Here is a 22,323-nt window from a genome sequence, read left to right as displayed (position 1 = left end):
ATCTCCCTTCTTAGATGTTGGTGATAGTAGTGTTGCAGACGGACAGTTGGTAAGCATGCACTCATGTGTGTAGTGAAACACAGATGAGTGCATGCAATAGCAACTGGACATTTTGAAAGATTAAAGATAAAGCAAATAGCGATAGCAACTGAACATTTTGAAAGATTAAAGATAGAGCTGATAGCGGATCTATTTGAGGCACAGGGGCGGCGCAAAGAGGGTCACGTCCTCCCCGTCTTAGTCACGGGACATTCAACACTCCGGTCATTGCTCAGGGACAGCCGGAGACAGGGAGATAGGGGGCGGTGCAGAGAGGGTTGCGAACTCCCCGACATCATCGCGGGACGTCCGGCACTCCGGTCACCACTACGAGACCTCCGGAGACAGGGGGGCACGCAGAGGGGGTCGCAACCTCCCGGCCTTCATCACGGGATGTCCGACACTCCGGTCAGCACTCCAGGACAGCAAGTCATAGGGGGACAGGGAGACGGGACAGGCGTTAGACAGCTCATGTGATTGTAGTGGGCGGACATAGCAATAGATACAAGTGGTAAGCATATATGTGAATGGAGTAGATATATGAAGTAAGCATATTATGTGAATAGAATAGAAGTACTTAACCCAGCAATGAAACCGCGTTGACTGTTAATCTGTTAACAGTCTGTTAATGCTGTTAATCAGTTGACAGGACCACGGACAGACAACGGTAAATAACACACACACACACACACACACACACACACACACACACACACACACACACACACACACACACACACACACACACACACACACACACACACACACACACACACACCCCTCTAACCCTAACCCCCAAGTGTAATGTACTAACCCAGTTGTACAGTAAATGACCAAGTATGGCTTTGTCAGCAGGCATGCAGTGGTGGTCAAACGCGGTTAAACGCGTTTAGGCTACGTCACTGAGGCAGAAGTGCGCGCAATGATAATAATAATAATAATAATAACTTCGTTTTATATAGCGCCTTTCAGAGGACCCAACGCGCGCACACAAAAATGACTTGTCGCGCCGTATACCCCGGCCGGCACTTATCACCTAGACTTTGCATAATAATAGGATACCGACAACCAAAATACAAGCCCTGTAGGTGGGGGGTTGCTTGATCTCCCGACTGGAAGGATGAGACAAGTTGTGCTTCAGTCTGAAGGAAACTGTCCTTCAGTAAACTAACTCTAAGTTACATTGTTAATTTAGTTTGTATTTACTTTTCTAGTTTAAGTTAATTCAATTAAAGAAATTGTAACTACAATTACATTTAAAACATTGTTATGCATAATAATCATCTGTTCTGTGCGCAACCAAGGGAATGTACAGTTGTACAGTTTTCAATCAGTCAAGTGACGTGACGTCCCCTCGAGAAACTTCCGTACTTTACGTCAGCGCGTCCTGTGGCTGGCACAAGCTTGCCAGTGAGAGGATTCTCCAGTGCTGCAGCTGGACCCTATTGGTAGTTACTGTGTTATTTAGTCAGTGGTATTCCTTTAAGAAACTACAATCCCAGAATCCCTTGCGGCGTTAGCGTTTGACAGCGGTTTTTTCTTGTCGACGTGGGAAAGGGAGGCAGCCAGCCACTCATAAACAAATGTTCACGAGTGTAACGTTAATGTTGTTCACAGTGTGTGATTTATCGCGACATGCCTGATCGTTTCGATAGATAGCTACATGTAAATTTCAGTTATGTGGCTAAAACCCGAGGAGATACTGCTAAAAAATGCATTCAAGTTATGGGTGACTGAAAAGGGTAATGACTATTTCGTATTGCAAAGGAGACGAGGGTATGGAGAAGGTGGGGGCGGTTTGACAGGTAACGTTATGTTTTGACAACTGTTTTGTTTGCAGCCTCGATAAACCATCGTCATATCATTAGTGAAATGCACTCAAGACGAGATCTCTCCATGCCCTTCCTAACATCTGGAATCTGCCACGTAGGGTCAGGGAGTGGGGCGGCGTGTAACGTTACAGTACACACACAGCCTAATATTTAGCTTGTTTAATAAAGACACTGGCGCATTGCAACAGGTCGAGTGAGTTGGCTAACAGCTGATCGGTAACGCGGTAATGGGTCAGGTTAGGTAGTCGGCGAACAAATTGTTTGATTTAATTGGACAGAGTTGGAACTAAGTCCATACAAATGTTGTACCGCTAGTAGCAAGGCTCACATAAACAAACGTTAGCTAGCTAGTAACATGACTATTTCCCCAAAACAGTGTGTTTGTATTAGCCTATATCAAAAACTCAGCAACAGGCAACACCAGGACAAGTGGTACTGATGGTCATTGGTCATGGTCATGGTGTTTTTGATCAAAGCTAAAATACTGAGGCAATTCCTGGTGAACTGTTGCCCAAAAAGTTCCCCTGTGTGTATCAGCGCCTTAAGCTGCCCTAACTACAAAACTGACTAACGTTTCACTGGAAATCTGTTGACAACGTTGCGACAGGAAATAAACGTGGGTCCTATAATGTTGTTGTCACTTTGGAACCGTCTATAGTAGTCTAGTTGTGCTGGTGGCGAGTGGCGACACTACACGTCTTCCAGTCTATAGTAGTCTAGTTGTGCTGGTGGAGACACTACACGTCTTCCAGTCTATAGTAGTCTAGTTGTGCTGGTGGCAACACTACACGTCTTCCAGTCTATAGTAGTCTAGTTGTGCTGGTGGCAACACTACATGTCTTCCAGTCTATAGTAGTCTAGTTGTGCTGGTGGCAACACTACATGTCTTCCAGTCTATAGTAGTCTAGTTGTGCTGGTGGCAACACTACACGTCTTCCAGTCTATAGTAGTCTAGTTGTGCTGGTGGCAACACTACATGTCTTCCAGTCTATAGTAGTCTAGTTGTGCTGGTGGCAACACTACACGTCTTCCAGTCTATAGTAGTCTCGTTGTGCTGGTGGCAACAGTGACTACACGTCTTCCAGTCTATAGTAGTCTAGTTGTGCTGGTGGCAACACTACATGTCTTCCAGTCTATAGTAGTCTAGTTGTGCTGGTGGCGACACTACACGTCTTCCAGTCTATAGTAGTCTAGTTGTGCTGGTGGCAACACTACACGTCTTCCAGTCTATAGTAGTCTAGTTGTGCTGGTGGCAACACTACATGTCTTCCAGTCTATAGTAGTCTAGTTGTGCTGGTGGCAACACTACATGTCTTCCAGTCTATAGTAGTCTAGTTGTGCTGGTGGAGACACTACACGTCTTCCAGTCTATAGTAGTCTAGTTGTGCTGGTGGCAACACTACACGTCTTCCAGTCTATAGTATTCTAGTTGTGCTGGTGGCGACACTACATGTCTTCCAGTCTATAGTAGTCTAGTTGTGCTGGTGGAGACACTACACGTCTTCCAGTCTATAGTAGTCTAGTTGTGCTGGTGGCAACACTACACGTCTTCCAGTCTATAGTAGTCTAGTTGTGCTGGTGGAGACACTACACGTCTTCCAGTCTATAGTAGTCTAGTTGTGCTGGTGGCGACATGTATGTCTTCCAGTCTATAGTAGTCTAGTTGTGCTGGTGGCAACACTACATGTCTTCCAGTCTATAGTAGTCTAGTTGTGCTGGTGGAGACACTACACGTCTTCCAGTCTATAGTAGTCTAGTTGTGCTGGTGGCAACACTACATGTCTTCCAGTCTATAGTAGTCTAGTTGTGCTGGTGGAGACACTACACGTCTTCCAGTCTATAGTAGTCTAGTTGTGCTGGTGGAGACACTACACGTCTTCCAGTCTATAGTATTCTAGTTGTGCTGGTGGCGACACTACACGTCTTCCAGTCTATAGTAGTCTAGTTGTGCTGGTGGCAACATGTATGTCTTCCAGTCTATAGTAGTCTAGTTGTGCTGGTGGAGACACTGTATGTCTTCCAGTCTATAGTAGTCTAGTTGTGCTGGTGGCAACAGTGACTACACGTCTTCCAGTCTATAGTAGTCTCGTTGTGCTGGTGGCGACACTACATGTCTTCCAGTCTATAGTAGTCTCGTTGTGCTGGTGGCGACACTACATGTCTTCCAGTCTATAGTAGTCTAGTTGTGCTGGTGGAGACACTACAATGTCTTCCAGTGTTCAATATCTCTTTAACTGCTCTCTAGAATGTGAGGGTCATGGTCTAATTAATGATAATGAATGGGTATTTTAGATCTAAAGACACACATTTGCGGTCTTTATTCGGTCTAATGATAGTGGGAATTCACCACTGCCTGACATTTTAGGCCTATTGAAGATCGCTCTTGAAACCCTCCTCAACTCAAGAGCCTCTCATGTCCTAAGTATCACATGTCCATTTAAATCTCTCCCTAGTGTCTGATGTTGTTCTAATCTACAGGGATAACTAGGCTACTTAATGAATTATGCAACCTTTACTGAGAGATTCCCTATCTTTGAAACGGGCTAGTCATGTTCAGCTAGCCATGTCTGTATTTTGCTGATGCAGTGCTGGGAGAGTGTGGTTTAGCTGTGACCTTGTTAATTATTCATGGAGGACTGTCAGAGATAGGTTTGAAAAAATGCTGCTTGTTGTAGGCGTAGGACACTGACCAGCACGCAGCCGTGGATGTGAAGAACATCACTTCTTCACTGCATTTAATGTGCTATGATTAGGCTATATGATTCATTTTTAGTTTTCAGAGCAGTAAAGCCCACTCAGACCATTTGTATTTATTTGGTAGGTTAATTATTTGTTAGTAAGAAACAAATGTGTTTGTGTTTTTATAATGTAACAAAATATAGACTATACAAATGAAAGATTAAAGGTCCAATCAATGATCCATTATGAAATAAGAAGAGAGACATGTTTTTATTCTCCAGTTGTTAGATTGAGCTCTTGACACAAGAACTAACACCAGACAACAGGTAATTATGAGTTTAGAATTGTATTCTCTGCATTTTGTGGTTGTAAACGTTTGTTTAGGTTATTCATGTTTGTCAACATATTGTGATTTATGAGGGGTTAAGAAAGTTCCAGAAGACATGTCTACAGATCAAACTCTTCAAGACTGTACGTGAATACACACCATATGTGGTAAAATGATCAGGTCTCAAATTTTTTATTAATTTATACCTCTTTTCAATTTGAAATACAATTACTAATTAAATATGTAGACACTTTTTTAACCCATTGAGGTTAGCTAGCACAGCTTCTCCGAAACAGTTACATTTGTACTACATACATAAAGTATGTATTGTACACCATACTACATACTGTTCAGTGGAGTGTAGCATGTACAACATAGGCTACTACAACATATATTGGAGGACTTACATCCAGGTGGAAGTGGCCGTTCGTAATACTAGAAGAAGAAAGAATTCACACAGCTGTTTTCACTTGTACCGCTGTGAAGGAAGGGTGTGCTGAATTTACAACAAGTCTAAATGAGAGCAACACGGCATGCGGCACAATAATAGTTTTATCTCGATTATCTTGTTTTCATAATCGTGGGAAGACAAAATCATATTTGAAATTGGAAATCGATGAATGGCCTACTGTGTCGCATACATTATTTGCATACTAACAGATCACATACTGAAAATTGCATACGATATAGTATGCACAGAGAAATCGGAAGCAGCAATTGTTCCCGACTGCAGGGCATGTTGCATTTCTGGCAGTGAAAGTGGATGGGGCCTATTTCTTTGGTGTTGCAAATGGGCATGAAATGACAGTCGTACCTTTTTAAACAGCTTGTGCAGCATAATCCCAGTCCAAAAGACCTGCAGTAAGTATGAAGTCAGTAAGTAGCACAGTGAGTCTTCTGACCCAGCTCTCACTGCAGCAGAAAATGAGAACCTTGTAGACCAGGGGTCTCAAACTCGCGGGCCGCTGGATGATATTTTGCGGCCCCCTACTTGACATCAAAGTAAAAAAATAAAAATAAAAATTAATTAATTATTATTATTTTTGTAATGTTGTGGGACTTGTACAGCACTTTGTTCAACTTTGTCAGTGCTGTAAAGTTTAAACCTTTTTAAATCTTAGACAAACAAAACACTTTCATGCTTTCATGAAATATTGTAAGCAGTCATTTGAGGCTTTATAAAGGCAGCACCGTGAACACAAATCTGTCAGTGCCGAGTCTGACCTCATCTTAAATAACAAACAGCATTGCTTGTTGTAGTTAACAAAGAGAGGCAGAGTTGATTTTGCAAAAAAATAAAATAAAAAAATAAAATAAAAAAATAACATTTGATGCGGCCCAGCCTCACCCAGACTCTACCTCCAGCGGCCCCCAGGTAAATTGAGTTTGAGACCCCTGATGTAGACTCACCCACTAAATGACATGCCTATTTCACCTATATTAACCATATATCTGATTACAATAATTTTTTTTATAATCAAACAAAACTCTTAAGGCTATGTTCACACTGCAAGCCTTGGTGCTCAATGCAGATGTATTGCTCAGATCAGATTTATTTTGTTTGGCTGTTCACATCTTTTTTTTTTTTAATGTGGCAAATATCAGATTCCAGTGTGAACTGGTCACACTCCTGAAATGACTCCCATGTACAAACGAACAATAAAGAAGTTGGACCTAAAAAATAGTGACAAATGTTAATCTAGAGTGATGTAAAAGTAGCATGAAAGTCAGCTGTTCAGACTGAGGTTTCATTGCAAAAAAAATCAGACCTGTATCTGATTTAGGACCACATATGAAAGTGGCCCAAATCAAATAGAAAATATCAGATTCATGTGATTTGGGTTGTTCACACTGTTGTAAAGAAATCTGATCTGAGAGACATATGAGCAAAGAAATCAAATTTGGGACACTGTAAAACACTGTAAAAATGTAATTCATGCTTATGTGTGAGATGACTGGTTTCCATCCTGGCGTTGTGTGTTCCAGGTCTTCTGGTGGGAACACTGGACACTGTGTTGGACTCCACATCCAAGGTTGCGCCCTTTCGCATTCTGCACCACACACCAGACTCCCAGATCTATTGGTCAATAGCATGTGGTATGTTACAGCTTTTATTATCTATTCCGTTTAAGCAAATATGTTAGAGATGCTGTTGTTCCACATATCTACCTCCTGGAGAGTGTTCTTGACCTGGCCAACTGTCTTTCGGGTCTTTTGATGTTGCTGAGCTCACCAGTGCATGCTTTCTTTTTAAAACCCAGCAACTTCATCAAACTCACCATCCCCTAAAGCCTGGCCGCAACGCCTTCCGATTTGCTGCTGCATCTGACTGGAACACCTTACAAAACACCCTTAAACTCACTGCCCTCACATCACTCACTGCTTTTAAACAAAATATGCAACAGATCATAACCGACTGTTGCACCTGCTAAACTGCCTCCCGATCCCTCCTTCTCCCCCTTTCTTCTCTCTCTCTACCTCTGGTTCTCACTCTCCCTTTCTCTTTTTCCCTTTCTCTTTTTCCCTTTCTCTTTTTCCCTTTCTCTCTTTCCTTCTCTCTCCCTTATTTATTGTAATTGTCCATGTATACATTACTATTGCTACTGTATTATTATTTTTTCGATCCACTTTTTCTCCTTATTTTCTATTTTTATCCCATCCCAATTTCGTGTTTCCAATTCTCCCCTCCCCTGTCTTGAACGTTGCTCGCATATGCCCCCCACTGGTCGGTTGTAGGGAGGATAGAAGCCTTGCATCACGTGTCCTCTCCGGTACACGAGGAGGCAGCCTGTCACATCTTTTCACCTGCCAGCACGGACTCTCATTGGCGAGGTGTAACGTGTGGGAGGCTCACACTACCCCCGTCATTTCCTGTCTCTGCTGTGCAGGCGTCCCCCAACCGACCTGTAGGAGTCGCTGTCCACAACGTCCAGATTACCACCCATCGACTTCCACCCGCTGACTCTGCCAATTGAGCCAGTATGACGGCCAGCCCAAGCCGGAGGCAACGCCGACAGCCGGATTCGAACCCGGTGTCTCTTGCGTTGGTGACGAGCGCAATGTCCGCTGCGCCACCCAGCCGCCTTTTACTACTGTAATTCTGTATTTTATTTACTTGTATGCATGTACATAACCTTGTTTTTGTTGCAGCCTCCCTTCCCTCAAAATGCTTTAATTTTCTTTGGTCAGGCTGCTTTTGTATATAAGAATTTGTTCTTACTTGTTTGCCTGGGTAAATAAAGGTTAAAAAAAAAGAAGAAAAAAAGAGAATATACCAAACAGTTGATTTGGGCACACCTAATGTTCTTGCCATCTTTCTGATGGGTTTGCTTTGCTTTTTCAGCCTAATGATGGCTGGCTTCACTGATCGTGACAGCTCGTTGGACCTCATATTGAGAGTTGACAGCAACAGATTCCAAATGCAAATATCACATTTGAAATTAACTCTAGACCTTTTATCTGCTCCTAAACAATGAGGGAATAACACACATCTGGCCTTGGAACAGCTGAGCAGCCAATTGTCCATTACTTTTGGTCCCTTAACACTTTGATTGCCTAAGGCTAAATTCATGATATACCATAGGTTGCCAGCTCTATTTGTCTATGGAGAAGTTCCCCTTCTTTGCAGGACTATAACTTTTTAAATTCTATTGCTAAATTGCCATTATTAGGGCCCATTCAATGTCCTATATGTATTGTTCAGGGTGAAGCAACGTTAAACTTTTTCATTCACATATTCATACTAAAGTATGGTCTAATGCAGTGGTCACCAACCTTTTTAAGCCAAAGATCACTTTTTTTTTTGGTGAAGGCAAGATCTACCTATTGAAGCGTTGAGAGAAAAAGACAGCCAAGATTGTACTTTAAACTAAATGACTTTTATTTGCCTGTATTCTAATTACATGCAATGCTTTGGTCCAACATTAAAACGTCAAAGTAGAACTATTATGTACTTTCTCAGTCAGTGCTAAGTGCAGTCATCTTATGCAGCATCACTTTTCACATCAAAACAAAAGTAGAACTGTAATGTGGACTTTCTCATATTATTAACATTGACAAACATATTTACAATTAGCATTTTATAAAGTAGAACTGTAATGTGTACTTTCTCAGTCAGTGCTAAGTGCAGTCAGTGCTAAGTGCAGCATCACTTTTCACATCAGAACAAAAGTAGAACTGTAATGTGGACTCTCATATTATTAACATTGACAAACATATTTACAATTAGCATTTTATAAAGTAGAACTGTAATGTATACTTTCTCAGTCAGTGCTAAGTGCAGCATCACTTTTCACATCAAAACAAAAGTAGAACTGTAATGTGTACTTTCTCAGTCAGTGCTAAGTGCAGTCAGTGCTAAGTGCAGTCAGTGCTAAGTGCAGTATCATTTTCACATCAAAACAAAAGTAGAACTGTATGTGTACTTTCTCAGTCAGTGCTAAGTGCAGCATCACTTTTCACATCAAAACAAAGGTAGAACTGTAATGTGGACTCTCAGGGTAAGATCTAAAAAAAAAAAAAAAACACGTTTTTTTTTCTTTTTTTCTCATTTTTAATTTTCATGGAAAGATCTACAGGGACAGTCTCAAAGATCAACCAGTCGATCAAGATCGACGGGTTGGTGACCACTGGTCTAATGTATAAGTATGTTTTCATCTCTTTCTGCAGCTTTCTCCAGAACGTGATCTATAGCCCCAAATGCATTATATTGATGATGAAATACAGTTTGATGGCAATCGGCGCGATATAAAAAATTCCAACTAGACATGGTTCTAGAAGTTACTACACGTCATCTGATGTTGACCGGATGGGTGAAGGGGCGTTTATAATTCCGTGGGCAACATTATACCATTCATCTAGTGTGGGTCATATGTTCATCAGATCAGTTAGTATAGGAGACATTGAAAAATAACGCTGAATCTTACTGTATCTTCCTCGCGCCGTTGGGCGATGAGCGTGGAACAGACATCTTCCTATTATGGGATGTAGAAATATCGGGTCCATTTCCAGCTTGTATAATAGTATATACGTCCAAATCATGTTGTTTATCGAGTTATTGGCAACGGATCGCTATGTATTGTGACGAACTAGAGTGCCGGGACCTATACCGAGTGCCCGGAAGTAATATGGGTGAAGAGCACATCGTCCAAGTAACTTCCTCTTTGGCGATTGCGCCGATCGGCCACCAGATGGCGCTCTTGAACCGCTAGAGGGTTCAGTGGGGCTTTTTGGTGGGTCTCAGGCCAGCGGATGGGAAATATGAATCCGATCACCGATTTTTGAAATATTGATATCAAAGACGAGTTACGGCGTCTTCGGCAACTTGAGCATGGCGGGGAAGGACGCCTAAACTCGTCTTCTGGCAGTTAAAGTGTTAAAAAGGGGGAGGCACATATAGAAATTGTTGTAATTCTAACACGGTTCACCTGATTTGGATGTAACAATTTGGATGTGACAAGTAGTTCTAAGCAAATAACAATCTGTATAGTCAAAGTCATGCTTCCAAGAGGTGTTACCATTAGAAAAACATGTTTTTGAGGAGTGGATCTTTAAAGGCATACTAAGTCGTTTCAGCCACTAGGTGGCAATAGAGCACCACCAAAACAATGTGGTGATTACGCTGTACCATCAAACTAGTTCAGATCAATCTGCCAAACTAGGCATTGCAGATCAAATATGACTCAAGATCCAGCAATATCATATCAAACTTACCACTAAAATGACAAGTAGAGAGCACATAACGTGCACTCGCTGCCCAAAGGTTGACGCCCAGAAACGTCCTGAGCACAGAATAAGAAAATCCAGGCAGAGGCACCACCACACGCTTCCTGTGAGTCATAAGGGATGATTGAAAGGGATTATGTTCGTTTTCTTAGGATAATTCTACCGTATGCCTTTAAGAGTATTTGTTGTTTGTTGAATTCAGGTGCGACCAAAGAGGAGATCTTGCAACACTGGGACTGGCTGGAGCAGAACATCATGAGAACCCTGTCTGTGTTTGACTCCAGCGATGACATCACCAGCTTTGTGCAGGGAAAGATAAGAGTAAGAAGTCACCAAAAAACGCATCACACAAGGCAACAATGGGGTCAGAGGTCACTGCTGAGATTAGATTTATTTTTATTTATTTGTATACAGTTCTTTAAGGGATTAGATTTATCCATACTTCAGTACTTGAAAGTGATGTTATAATTTTGTCCGCCATTATTATCATTAATTACCTCTGCATGTCTTAACTCATTCAGCGCTGCGGGCCTAGCCCATCTTTGTTACTACTGCGCCACCGCTCTAAGAGATAGGAATGCGTGGCGGTGTTTGCAGGGCTATATCTATATTCTATATTATAGCTATGGATACAATACTATGGCCCATTTGACACCAACTATCCATCATTCAATATGTGAAAAAGAATGAATTTTCCCATGTATACGTTTGCGTGTTATACCGTGGTGAATATAAGTATAGTTTCAGAGTGATCCTGGCTAATTCCATAAAACGGTGCTATGGACCAATACGTGAATTTTACTAAAAGCGTTGGTGTTGCTCGCCTGGACACGCTACTATTTTCTTTTTTTTATCCACTTTGTCTCCTCTTTTTCTATTTTTCTCCCATCCCAATTCCACTGTGCCAATTCTCCCCTCCCCTGTCTTGAACGTTGCTTCCATATGCCCCCCACTGGCCGGTTGTAGGGAGGATAGAAGCCTTGCATCACGTGTCCCCTCCGATACACAAGGAGGCAGCCTGTCATCTTTTCACCTGCCAGCGCGGACTCTCATTGGCGAGGTGTAACGTGTGGGAGGCTCACACTACCCCCGCCATTTCCTGTCTCTGCTGTGAGGGCGTCCCCAACCGACCTGTAGGAGTCGCTGTCCACAACGTCCAGATTACCACCCATCGACTTCCACCCGCTAACTCTGCCAATTGAGTTAGTATGACGGCTGGCCCAAGCCGGAGGCAACGCCGACAGCAACGCCAAAGCACCTCAAAGGCGCTAAAAACAAAATTACAAACATCTCAAAACAAACTGGTCAGACTACTGCTTGACCTTACTCCTAGAACCCACCTCACCCCTGCCCACTTCGACAACCTAGGATGGCTTAGAGTAGACGACAGAGTACAACAACTTGCAATGGGCCTGGTCTACAAGATACACTACACGACCAAGGTACCCATGTACATGTCAAAATACTTCCCAAAGGTCAGTGAATACCACGATCACAACACCAGAGGGAGCTCCACAAATCATGTTAAACCCAGATTCGGCTCAAATAAGGGACTAAACACGTTTCGCAATTATGCCACATCAATGTGGAACGCCCTACCCAAAGCTGTAAAGGAATGTGGATCACTACCCACTTTCAAAACCTCTCTCAAGGGACACCTACGGGAGACTGCAATTCAACACTGGCCCCTGTAAATATCCTAACCCAACCCCCTCCAATGTACAGTCATTTACCTAGTATGGTTTTGTCAATAGTTCAATGTACAATTGTGTTTGTTTGTACAGTGTCTCCTCCCCCCCCCCCCCTCAATGTACAGTGTTACTTGTTTATACAGTGTGCCCCCCGCCCCCCCCCCCCCCCCCCCAACCACCTCCAATGTAAATTACCCAGTATGGTTGTCAATATCCCAATGTACCCAACCCCCCCCACCCAACCTCCTCCAATGTACAGTTTCTACGTCAAATGTATATACTCCCTTTTCTTGACTCCTTCTGTATCACAAACAGTACTGTATTTGCAAATCTGGTATGTCATAAATGTATAGATGTAGCAGTACTGACTATCTGTATGTCATGTATGTCATATATGAATGAATGAATGAATGAAAACTTTATTTAACAGATTGCAGAATGGGTACAATACAGTACGGCTCAATACATACAATTGTTAAGGGGATGCAGACCTGAGAAAGACGTTTGTCTTGTTTCCATCAGGGTCCCCCATTTTCAATTCATATAGACATTTATGACATACACAACATACATGACATTTATGGCATAGGGACATATAGGTATTTAGTACTGATACATTTGTGACATAGGCGGTATTCAAATATACAGTACTGTTACCCCTAGATCCTGACAGAGTATATACATATGATGGGGAGGGGACTGTACATTAGGAGGGGGTGGGTGGGAGGGAGGGAAATATACATACGGCGGGGAGGGAATATATACATGCGGTGGGGAGGAGACTGTCTATTAGGAGGTGGTGGGGGTTTTGGGCATTTACGGTGGCCAGTTTCGAATTGCAGCCTCCCGTAGGTGCTCTTTAAGGGCGGTTTTGAATGTGGGCAGGGATTCACATTCCTTTACAGCTTTGGGTAGGGCGTTCCACATTGTTGTGGCATAATTGCGGAACGTGTTTAGTCCCTTGTTTGAGCCGAATCTGGGTTTAACATGATTTGTTGAGCTTCCTCTGGTGTAGTGGTTGTGGTATTCACTGACCTTTGGGAAGTATTTTGACATGTACATGGGCACCCCGGTCGTATAGTGTATCTTGTAGACCAGGCCCATTGCAAGTTGCTGTACTCTGTCGTCTACTCTAAGCCATCCTAGGTTGGCAAAGTGGGCAGGGGTGAGGTGGGTTCTGGGGTTCAGGTCAAGTAGTAGTCTGACCAGTTTGTTTTGTGATGTTTGTAATTTTGTTTTAAGCGCCTTTGAGGTGCTTTGGTACCATGAGGTGCACGCATAGTCATAGTACCCTTGAATGAGTGCTCCTGCCAGAGTCTTCAGGGTATTCTTGTTTACCAGAGAGGAGATCCGGTACAAGAATCTAGTTCGTTGGTTGACTTTTTTTATTACATTGGATGCCATTTTGTCACAGGAAAGATTTGCCTCTAGGATGGAACCCAGGTAGGTAATTTCGTCTTTCCTTGTGACAATATTGTCACCCACTGTAACTGAGAAACCGTCGGTCTTGCTGAGTTTGTTATTTGAACCGAAGAGAATGGACTCTGTTTTGCCCATGTGTAATGATAGTTTGTTATCAGCGAGCCATCAATGCATATGTCTATATGAATTGAAAATGGGGGACCCTGATGGAAACAAGACAAACGTCTTTCTCAGGTCTGCATCCCCTTAACAATTGTATGTATTGAGCCGTACTGTATTGTACCCATTCTGCAATCTGTTAAATAAAGTTTTCATTCATTCATTCATTCAGCCGGAGTCGAACCCGGTGTCTCTTGCGTTGGTGACGAGCGCAATGTCCTCTGCGCCACCCAGCCGTCCTGACACGCTACTATTTCCAAATCAAACGTTTTTTGATGCTTTGATCGTCACCAACGGCATACGTTCTGGAGTACGTTACACATGGTCGTTGCGATCGATGTGAAATCATGGTTGGATCAAAGCAGGATTGATGTCATATAGTCCTTACCTTCACTAGGAGGTACCCCAAAAAGAATATTCCAATTGTCTGATCGCGATTTCCAGTATTGGTGTCCATCGTGTCGCCAACATAATCCACCACAACACATGCATCAGGGGCATTGGACGCGTTTCAATGCCATCAAGTGAACCACTAGACTCGCCTGACCAAAAAAACTGCGCCCGGAGTGAATTAAACATAACACCGGGTGTGAAAAAAAGGTTTCAAAGAGTGGGTGATACTGCCACCTACCAGGATGCGGCCGGTATTGCACTCTAGTGATCTCAGAGTGGTTCCCTATGGTAACCCTGAGGTCCGTGTGAGAGAAATGAAAATATCGAATATATAATATCGAAGAAATAATGATGAAAACCTGACTATACTCGGGATGTGGCGCTGAACGGTTGGCAGGGCCTGGACAGATTAAAAAAAAAAAATTATATAATTAAATTTTTTTTTTTTATTATTATTATTATTATAATATTTTTTGCCCAGTCAGGCCACTGAACTTAGACGCCATTGTTTCTAGTTGCGGCCGTGCGATAGTTAGATAATAGGTGGGTGGGTTGGGTGGAACAACCAGGATTTCACTGTCTGCGATAGCCCCTTTCGTGACTTTCGGTTTGCAAGCCTGTGGCTTTTGTGACCGGAGTCACTTGCCCACCCGCCCCGATCACCCAGTAGAGAAACGACCAAGCGCCGTCAAGGGGCTCGCGGTGTGTCAAGAATACATCAGATCTGAATTTCAAAGATACCCAGCGTACAATATGGGTCCAACACAGCTCCACGATGGGGTCTGGAAGCTCGCAGTTGCCAATAAACAGTTTAAAACATTGTTACTCGACGAGTGGTATTTACAGACCGAACGTCCATCTCCGCCGTTGGTGTCACAGCGCATGCGCACCATGCCGCGTTCACGTTACTGGGAAGAAGCGGAAGAACCAGCTTCCGACTGGGAAAAACCATTCACGTCAGCCTCCTAGTGGTAATTCCTACTAGGACATATGGGATTCTTTTATAGACCCCATATCTCCCACTTCGCGTCACGAATTGCGGAAGTATGGATGTGGGCGTTTCATCCATAGATATATATAGAGTCAAAGCGTGAAGCTTCCTAGTTGTAGCAACGAGATGTCCTCTGGTTCTTCCGCTTCTTCCCAGTAACGTGAACGCGGCATGGTGCGCATGCGCTGTGACACCAACGGCGGAGATGGACGTTCGGTCTGTAAATACCACTCGTCGAGTAACAATGTTTTAAACTGTTTATTGGCAACTGCGAGCTTCCAGACCCCATCGTGGAGCTGTGTTGGACCCATATTGTACGCTGGGTATCTTTGAAATTCAGATCTGATGTATTCTTGACACACCGCGAGCCCCTTGACGGCGCTTGGTCGTTTCTCTACTGGGTGATCGGGGCGGGTGGGCAAGTGACTCCGGTCACAAAAGCCACAGGCTTGCAAACCGAAAGTCACGAAAGGGGCTATGTCTGCGATAGAGTTGGAGTAGTGTCGAGTAGGGTCGAGCTGCAGACTCGGAGCCTCGAGGTCCAGATTGGTACTTCCGGCGGCCACAGGACTTCCGGCGGCCACAGGACTAATGCGGAAGTATCTCGAAGTACGTCTGACGTATCTCGAATTACGTCTGACGTTTCTCTACGTTAGCTAAGCGAACATTAAACGTTGTATTCATAAAATAATATAAAATCAGCAGCATGGGGAGGGCCGGGGGGAGGGGAGGTACAGGTAGTAGAAGACATAGAGGTACAGGTCACATAATTATAGTACAGTGGAGAAGTAAAAATGGAATAAAAAGGCAGTGTAAACAATATACAATATTATTAACTCTAATAATAACACGCCTCGCGGGCTCATTATAATACGAGAGCCGTGGGTCTGCATTGTATAGAGCGGATCCCCCGGCCGTATTCAAGCGCTGGAGCGCTTTGCGATGGATCAAACTGTATTAATATAGTAGTAATAATAGTAGTTGGCTAGTTGCGCGCTTCTGGCCACCTCCCGCAGTGCGCGCATACACACATACTGTCTGTAGCTATACAGTACGTGCAAATCGCACAGGTTGCCTCATCTCATCTGGCTCTGCAAATAGATCTAGAGTCTGAATATCGCCTGCTGATGATCTCTCTCTCTCGAGTCAAATCCATTCTGAGAACGGAATGCAGTGCCCGCGACGAGGGTCTTGATTGATTGATTGATTGATTGATTGATTGATTGATTGATTGATTGATTGAAAATTGTATTAACAGATCATGCTGGACCTACAAAAGGCCTTTGACACTGTCAATCACTCCATGCAGACCAGAGAAAGACTTTCGTCTTGTTTACATCAGGGTCCCCCATTTTCAATTCATCAGGACATATATATGACATACCAGATTTGCAAATACAGTATTGTTTGTGATACAAAAAGAGTCCAGAAAAGAGAGTATATACATTTGACGTAGAAACTGTACATTGGAGGAGGTTGGGTAGGTGGGGGGGGGGGACTGTACATTGGAGGTGGTTGGGGGGGGTGGGGGGGGGGGTGGGGGGTGGGGGGGGGGGGGGGTCGGGTAGGATGGGGGGGGGGGGGGACACACACACACACTGTACAAGCAAAACTGTACATTGGAATATTGACAACCATATTTGGTCATTTACTGTACATTGGAGGGGGTTGGGTTACAACACAGGAGCAGAGTATAAACAACAGTACAGTACTGTTTCTCATTCCTGTACTGTTGTTTATACTCTGCTCCTGTGTTGTAACCCAACCCCCTCCAATGTACAGTAAATGACCAAGTATGGTTTTGTCAATATTCCAATGTACAGTTTTGCTTGTACAGTTGTACAGTGTCCCCCACCCCTCCTACCCGACCCCCCCCCCCCCCCAAGGCGAAAGTCTTTCTCTGGTCTGCATCCCCTTAACAATTGTGTGTATTGAGCTGTACTGTACCCATTCTGCAATCTGTTAATAAAATGTTCAATCAAGAATGGAGTGATTGACAGTGTCAAAGGCCTTTTGTAGGTCCAGCATGATCTGTTAATACAATTTTCAATCAATCAATCAATCAATCAATCAATCAATCAATCAATCAATCAAGACCCTCTTCGCGGGCACTGCATTCCGTTCTCAGAATGGATTTGACTCGAGAGAGAGAGAGATCATCAGCAGGCTATTATATGATATTCAGACTCTAGATCTATTTGCAGAGCCAGATGAGATGAGGCAACCTGTGCGATTTGCACGTACTGTATAGCTACAGACAGTATGTGTGTATGCGCGCACTGCGGGAGTTGGCCAGAAGCGCGCAACTAGCCAACTACTATTATTACTACTATATTAATACAGTTTGATCCATCGCAAAGCGCTTCAGCGCTTGAATACGCCGGGGGATCCGCTCTATACAATGCAGACCCACGGCTCTCGTATTATAATGAGCCCGCGAGGCGTGTTATTATTAGAGTTAATAATATTGTATATTGTTTACACTGCCTTTTTATTCCATTTTTACTTCTCCACTGTACTATAATTATGTGACCTGTACCTCTATAGGACTATTACGTCAGACGTACTTCGAGATACTTCCGCATTAGTCCTGTGGCCGCCGGAAGTCCTGTGGCCGCCGGAAGTATCAATCTGGACCTCGAGGCTCCGAGTCTGCAGCTGGACCCTATTGGTAGTGTCTGACTCTCCCCCTCTCGCGGAGCATTCTCACACACACACAAATGGAGCCGTGCTGTGATTGGTGAATGTGATTGGTGGAGGCGGGACCAGGCCATACAACTGATTGACAGCGGAGACGGCGAATGGAATGGCAGAGATGGCACTCTCACGAGATAAAGCTGGGAACGAGGTTACACTGAGCCAGGTAGTGAAGTGGGGACTCGGGAGAGAGATAGAGCGAAAGTAACATTGATGTCAAGATGGACAGTGGAAGAAAGAGAGGGTGGATCAGAGAGGGAGAAAGCAAACAAAAGAAAGGCCCTTGCATCAGGAGATGCTGCTAAATCCGGGAACATTTATCAAATGTTTTCAACTTTTCTTGCACCAAGCCCAAAGTCAAGGGACCAGCAGGTTAGTCAGTGAGAAAAATAAACACGTGGATGTTAGCTTGATTGATTGATTGATTGATTGATTGAAAAGTGTATTAACAGATTGCAGAATGGGTACAGTACAGCTCAATACATACAATTGTTTATTTGTTTATTGTTATTCGCACTTACAAATATACATTCTGGAATAAAATAAGTAAAAAGAAGAACAGTTAAAATGTGCAGGAAAGGTCAAAAAACCCAAGGGCTTATAAGCGACCTCCCCTCTTAAACCTATATAGGATAACTACACAAAAACAATCCCTCCCGTCCCCCCCGTCCCCACATTATGCACAAACACATGTGCATATCCCTCTCTCATACACACAGATACATACAATACAGCATTATATATTATATTATAATGTTGGGTAAAAGATTTTAAAATACTTTACACAAATACACATGGATACTATAGACTACAATTGTTAAGGGGATGCAGACCAGAGAAAGACTTTCGTCTTGTTTACATCAGGGTCCCCCATTTTCAATTCATCATGAATGATGAATGAATGAAAACTTTATTTAACAGATTGCAGAATGGGTACAATACAGTACGGCTCAATACATACAATTGTTAAGGGGATGCAGACCTGAGAAAGACGTTTGTCTTGTTTCCATCAGGGTCCCCCATTTTCAATTCATATAGACATATATGACATACATGACATACAGATAGTCAGTACTGCTACATCTATACATTTATGACATACCAGATTTGCAAATACAGTACTGTTTGTGATACAGAAGGAGTCAAGAAAAGGGAGTATATACATTTGACGTAGAAACTGTACATTGGAGGAGGTTGGGTGGGGGGGGTTGGGTACATTGGGATATTGACAACCATACTGGGTAATTTACATTGGAGGTGGTTGGGGGGGGGGGGGGGGGGGCGGGGGGCACACTGTATAAACAAGTAACACTGTACATTGAGGGGGGGGGGAGGAGACACTGTACAAACAAACACAATTGTACATTGAACTATTGACAAAACCATACTAGGTAAATGACTGTACATTGGAGGGGGTTGGGTTAGGATATTTACAGGGGCCAGTGTTGAATTGCAGTCTCCCGTAGGTGTCCCTTGAGAGAGGTTTTGAAAGTGGGTAGTGATCCACATTCCTTTACAGCTTTGGGTAGGGCGTTCCACATTGATGTGGCATAATTGCGAAACGTGTTTAGTCCCTTATTTGAGCCGAATCTGGGTTTAACATGATTTGTGGAGCTCCCTCTGGTGTTGTGATCGTGGTATTCACTGACCTTTGGGAAGTATTTTGACATGTACATGGGTACCTTGGTCGTGTAGTGTATCTTGTAGACCAGGCCCATTGCAAGTTGTTGTACTCTGTCGTCTACTCTAAGCCATCCTAGGTTGTCAAAGTGGGCAGGGGTGAGGTGGGTTCTAGGAGTAAGGTCAAGCAGTAGTCTGACCAGTTTGTTTTGAGATGTTTGTAATTTTGTTTTTAGCGCCTTTGAGGTGCTTTGGTACCATGAGGTGCAAGCATAGTCGTAGTACCCCTGAATGAGTGCTCCTGCCAGAGTCTTCAGGGTGTTCTTGTTTACCAGAGAGGAGATCCGGTACAAGAATCGAGTTCGTTGGTTGACTTTTTTTATTACATTGGATGCCATTTTGTCACAGGAGAGATTAGCCTCTAGGATGGAACCCAGGTAGGTAATTTCATCTTTCCTTGTGACAATATTGTCACCCACTGTAACTGAGAAGCCGTCGGTCTTGCTGAGTTTGTTATTTGAACCGAAGAGAATGGACTCTGTTTTGCCCATGTGTAATGATAGTTTGTTATCAGCGAGCCATATGCAGATTCTGCCTAGTTCCGAGCTGAGGGTTTTTTCAACCTGTAACTTGTTCTTGTCAGAGACCAGCAGGGCTGAGTCGTCCGCAAACAGGAACAAGTTGCAGTCACAAGCTGACGACATGTCATTTGCATAAATTAGGAACAGTAGCGGTCCTAGTATGCTTCCTTGTGGAACACCACAGCTCACTGTGAGGGGGGGGGATAGGGTACCGTTTACCTCCACCATCTGTTCCCTCCCCTCAAGGTAGGATTGCATCCAGCTCACTGATAGACTATCAAAACCAATTGCTTTTAGCTTGTCAATCAGAATGGAGTGATTGACCGTGTCAAAGGCCTTTTGTAGGTCCAGCATGACCATGCCGCAGTATTTGCCTGCGTCCACCTCTTGTTTGATGTGGTCATTCAAATAGAGAAGGCATGTGTCAGTGGAGTGGGATGTTCTGAAGCCAGATTGGAATTCGTAGATTAGATTTTTTTCCGCTAGGTACTTTTCGACCTGTTCGTAGACTATTTTTTCCATGACTTTCGAGATGGAGGTGAGAATAGAAACAGGGCGGTAGTTGCCTGGGTCTAATTTGCTGCCCTTTTTGTGCAGAGGGGTCACCCTCGCAATTTTGAAGTCCTTGGGGACGTGTCCCTGTTTTATGGAGAGGTTTATTATGTGTGTGATGATTGGTGTGATGGCGGCTGCTGAGTCTCTGAGGAATTTGGAGGGGATGTTGTCATGGCCAGTGGCCTTGTTAGGTTGGAGGGCGCTCAGTTTATTGAGTACCTCATCTGTTGTTACCATTTCCAGCTTGAAGTCGTCCTTGCGGACCCCTAGGTTTTTGTAGTAAGCTACTATGTGTTCTACCCCATAAAGCCCTGAGTGGGAGGGTAGTTTGTTTACCAGTGTTGTGGCTATGTTTGTGAAGAAAATGTTTAAGTAATTGGCTACATCCAGCTTGTCTGTGATGAGCGTGTTGTCCGTTTTTATGTTTATGTTTGAGAATCTGGTTTTAAGTTTTTTACTGCATCCTAGTTGATTATTGAGTAATTTCCAAAGTTCACGTGGTTTGTTTTTGTTTTCCTCAGTTTTGTCATTGATGAAATTCTTTTTTGCAGTTTTGATCATGGAGTTTACGTCGTTTCTTAGTCTGTTTCTTTCTAGTTTGAGTTCAGTCACGTGGGCTTGGAGTTCACTGCTCGTGCTTTTAGTAAGCTTTGACTGACTTTTACGAAACTCAGAGCATTTTTTGTCTCTGGTTTTCATAGCGGCCAGTATTTCGGAGTGCATCCACGGCTCAGCGCGATTTTTTACCCTGGTGGTTCTTAGGGGGGCCATGTCGTTTAGTATTGCTGAGAATTTGGTTTTGAAACCAAGCCATGTTTCGTCAACCAGTGTACCATTGAGTTCATCTGACCAGTCATAACATAACTTATATCATAACATATAAGACATACATGACATACAGATAGACAGTACTGCTACATCTATACATGTATGACATATCAGATTTGCAAATACAGTACTGTTTGTGATACAAAAGTGTCCAGAAAAAGAGTGTATATACATTTGACGTAGAAACTGTACATTGGAGGAGGTTGGGTGGGTGGGGTGGGGTTGGGTGGCTGGGTGGGGGCTGTACATTGGAGGTGGGGGACACGGGGGACACACATTGTACACTGTTTTATTTGAGGTTCATAACAGTACATTGTACTAAGCAATTGTTGGCTCATTAGTTTGTGATTTGCATGCACTAAAATGCACCAGAATGCAGGAAATTAAGTATTTGTAACTAAAATGTTCCTGGTGGGGGACCCCCAGACCCCCGCTTAAAAAGTGGCCTGACTGGGGATATATTTCGCGCTATATCTCCCGGTATGAATTATTTCCCCAGTCCGGCCCTGACGGTTGGCGAGTTAACCTGACTTTCCTCGGGTCTGGCTCTGATTGAGTTAAAGGGGCACTTCACCAAAAAACAATGCAGATATTCCTATCTCATTTTATAATATTTTATAATTTCACATGCATCCAAAAACTAAACAGTTTTGTACACATTAATTTAGTTTAAAAGGTATTGAGAGTAAATTAGTTTGAATATGGCCACCAGTGATGTCTACACAGGGCTCTACGCTAACCTTTTTCACTAGGGGCACAGGTGCTCCTAAATGAAAAAATTTAG

The 22,323-nt window shown here is 43.4% G+C and overlaps 1 protein-coding gene across 2 annotated transcripts in view; it reads left to right on the top strand.

Annotated features, from left to right (window-relative positions):
• Positions 1-1,592: 1,592 nt before the first annotated feature.
• tbc1d8b (TBC1 domain family member 8B) overlaps positions 1,593-22,323 on the top strand; it is an 82,772-nt gene continuing 62,041 nt past the window's right edge. For both annotated transcript variants that reach the window (XM_084320248.1, XM_084320249.1), the window contains exons 1-3: positions 1,593-1,844; positions 6,865-6,975; positions 10,805-10,923. In XM_084320248.1, coding sequence (XP_084176374.1) covers positions 1,718-1,844; positions 6,865-6,975; positions 10,805-10,923 — 357 coding nt within the window. In that variant the 5' untranslated portion in view covers positions 1,593-1,717. The remainder of the gene's footprint in view (positions 1,845-6,864; positions 6,976-10,804; positions 10,924-22,323) is intronic.

Source organism: Notolepis coatsorum, assembly GCF_963971535.1.
Source record: "Notolepis coatsorum genome assembly, chromosome: 8".
NCBI classification, from domain to species: domain Eukaryota; kingdom Metazoa; phylum Chordata; class Actinopteri; order Aulopiformes; family Paralepididae; genus Notolepis; species Notolepis coatsorum.
The sequence above is the reverse complement of the archived record's forward strand: the minus strand, read 5'-3'. Positions and strand labels throughout refer to the sequence as shown.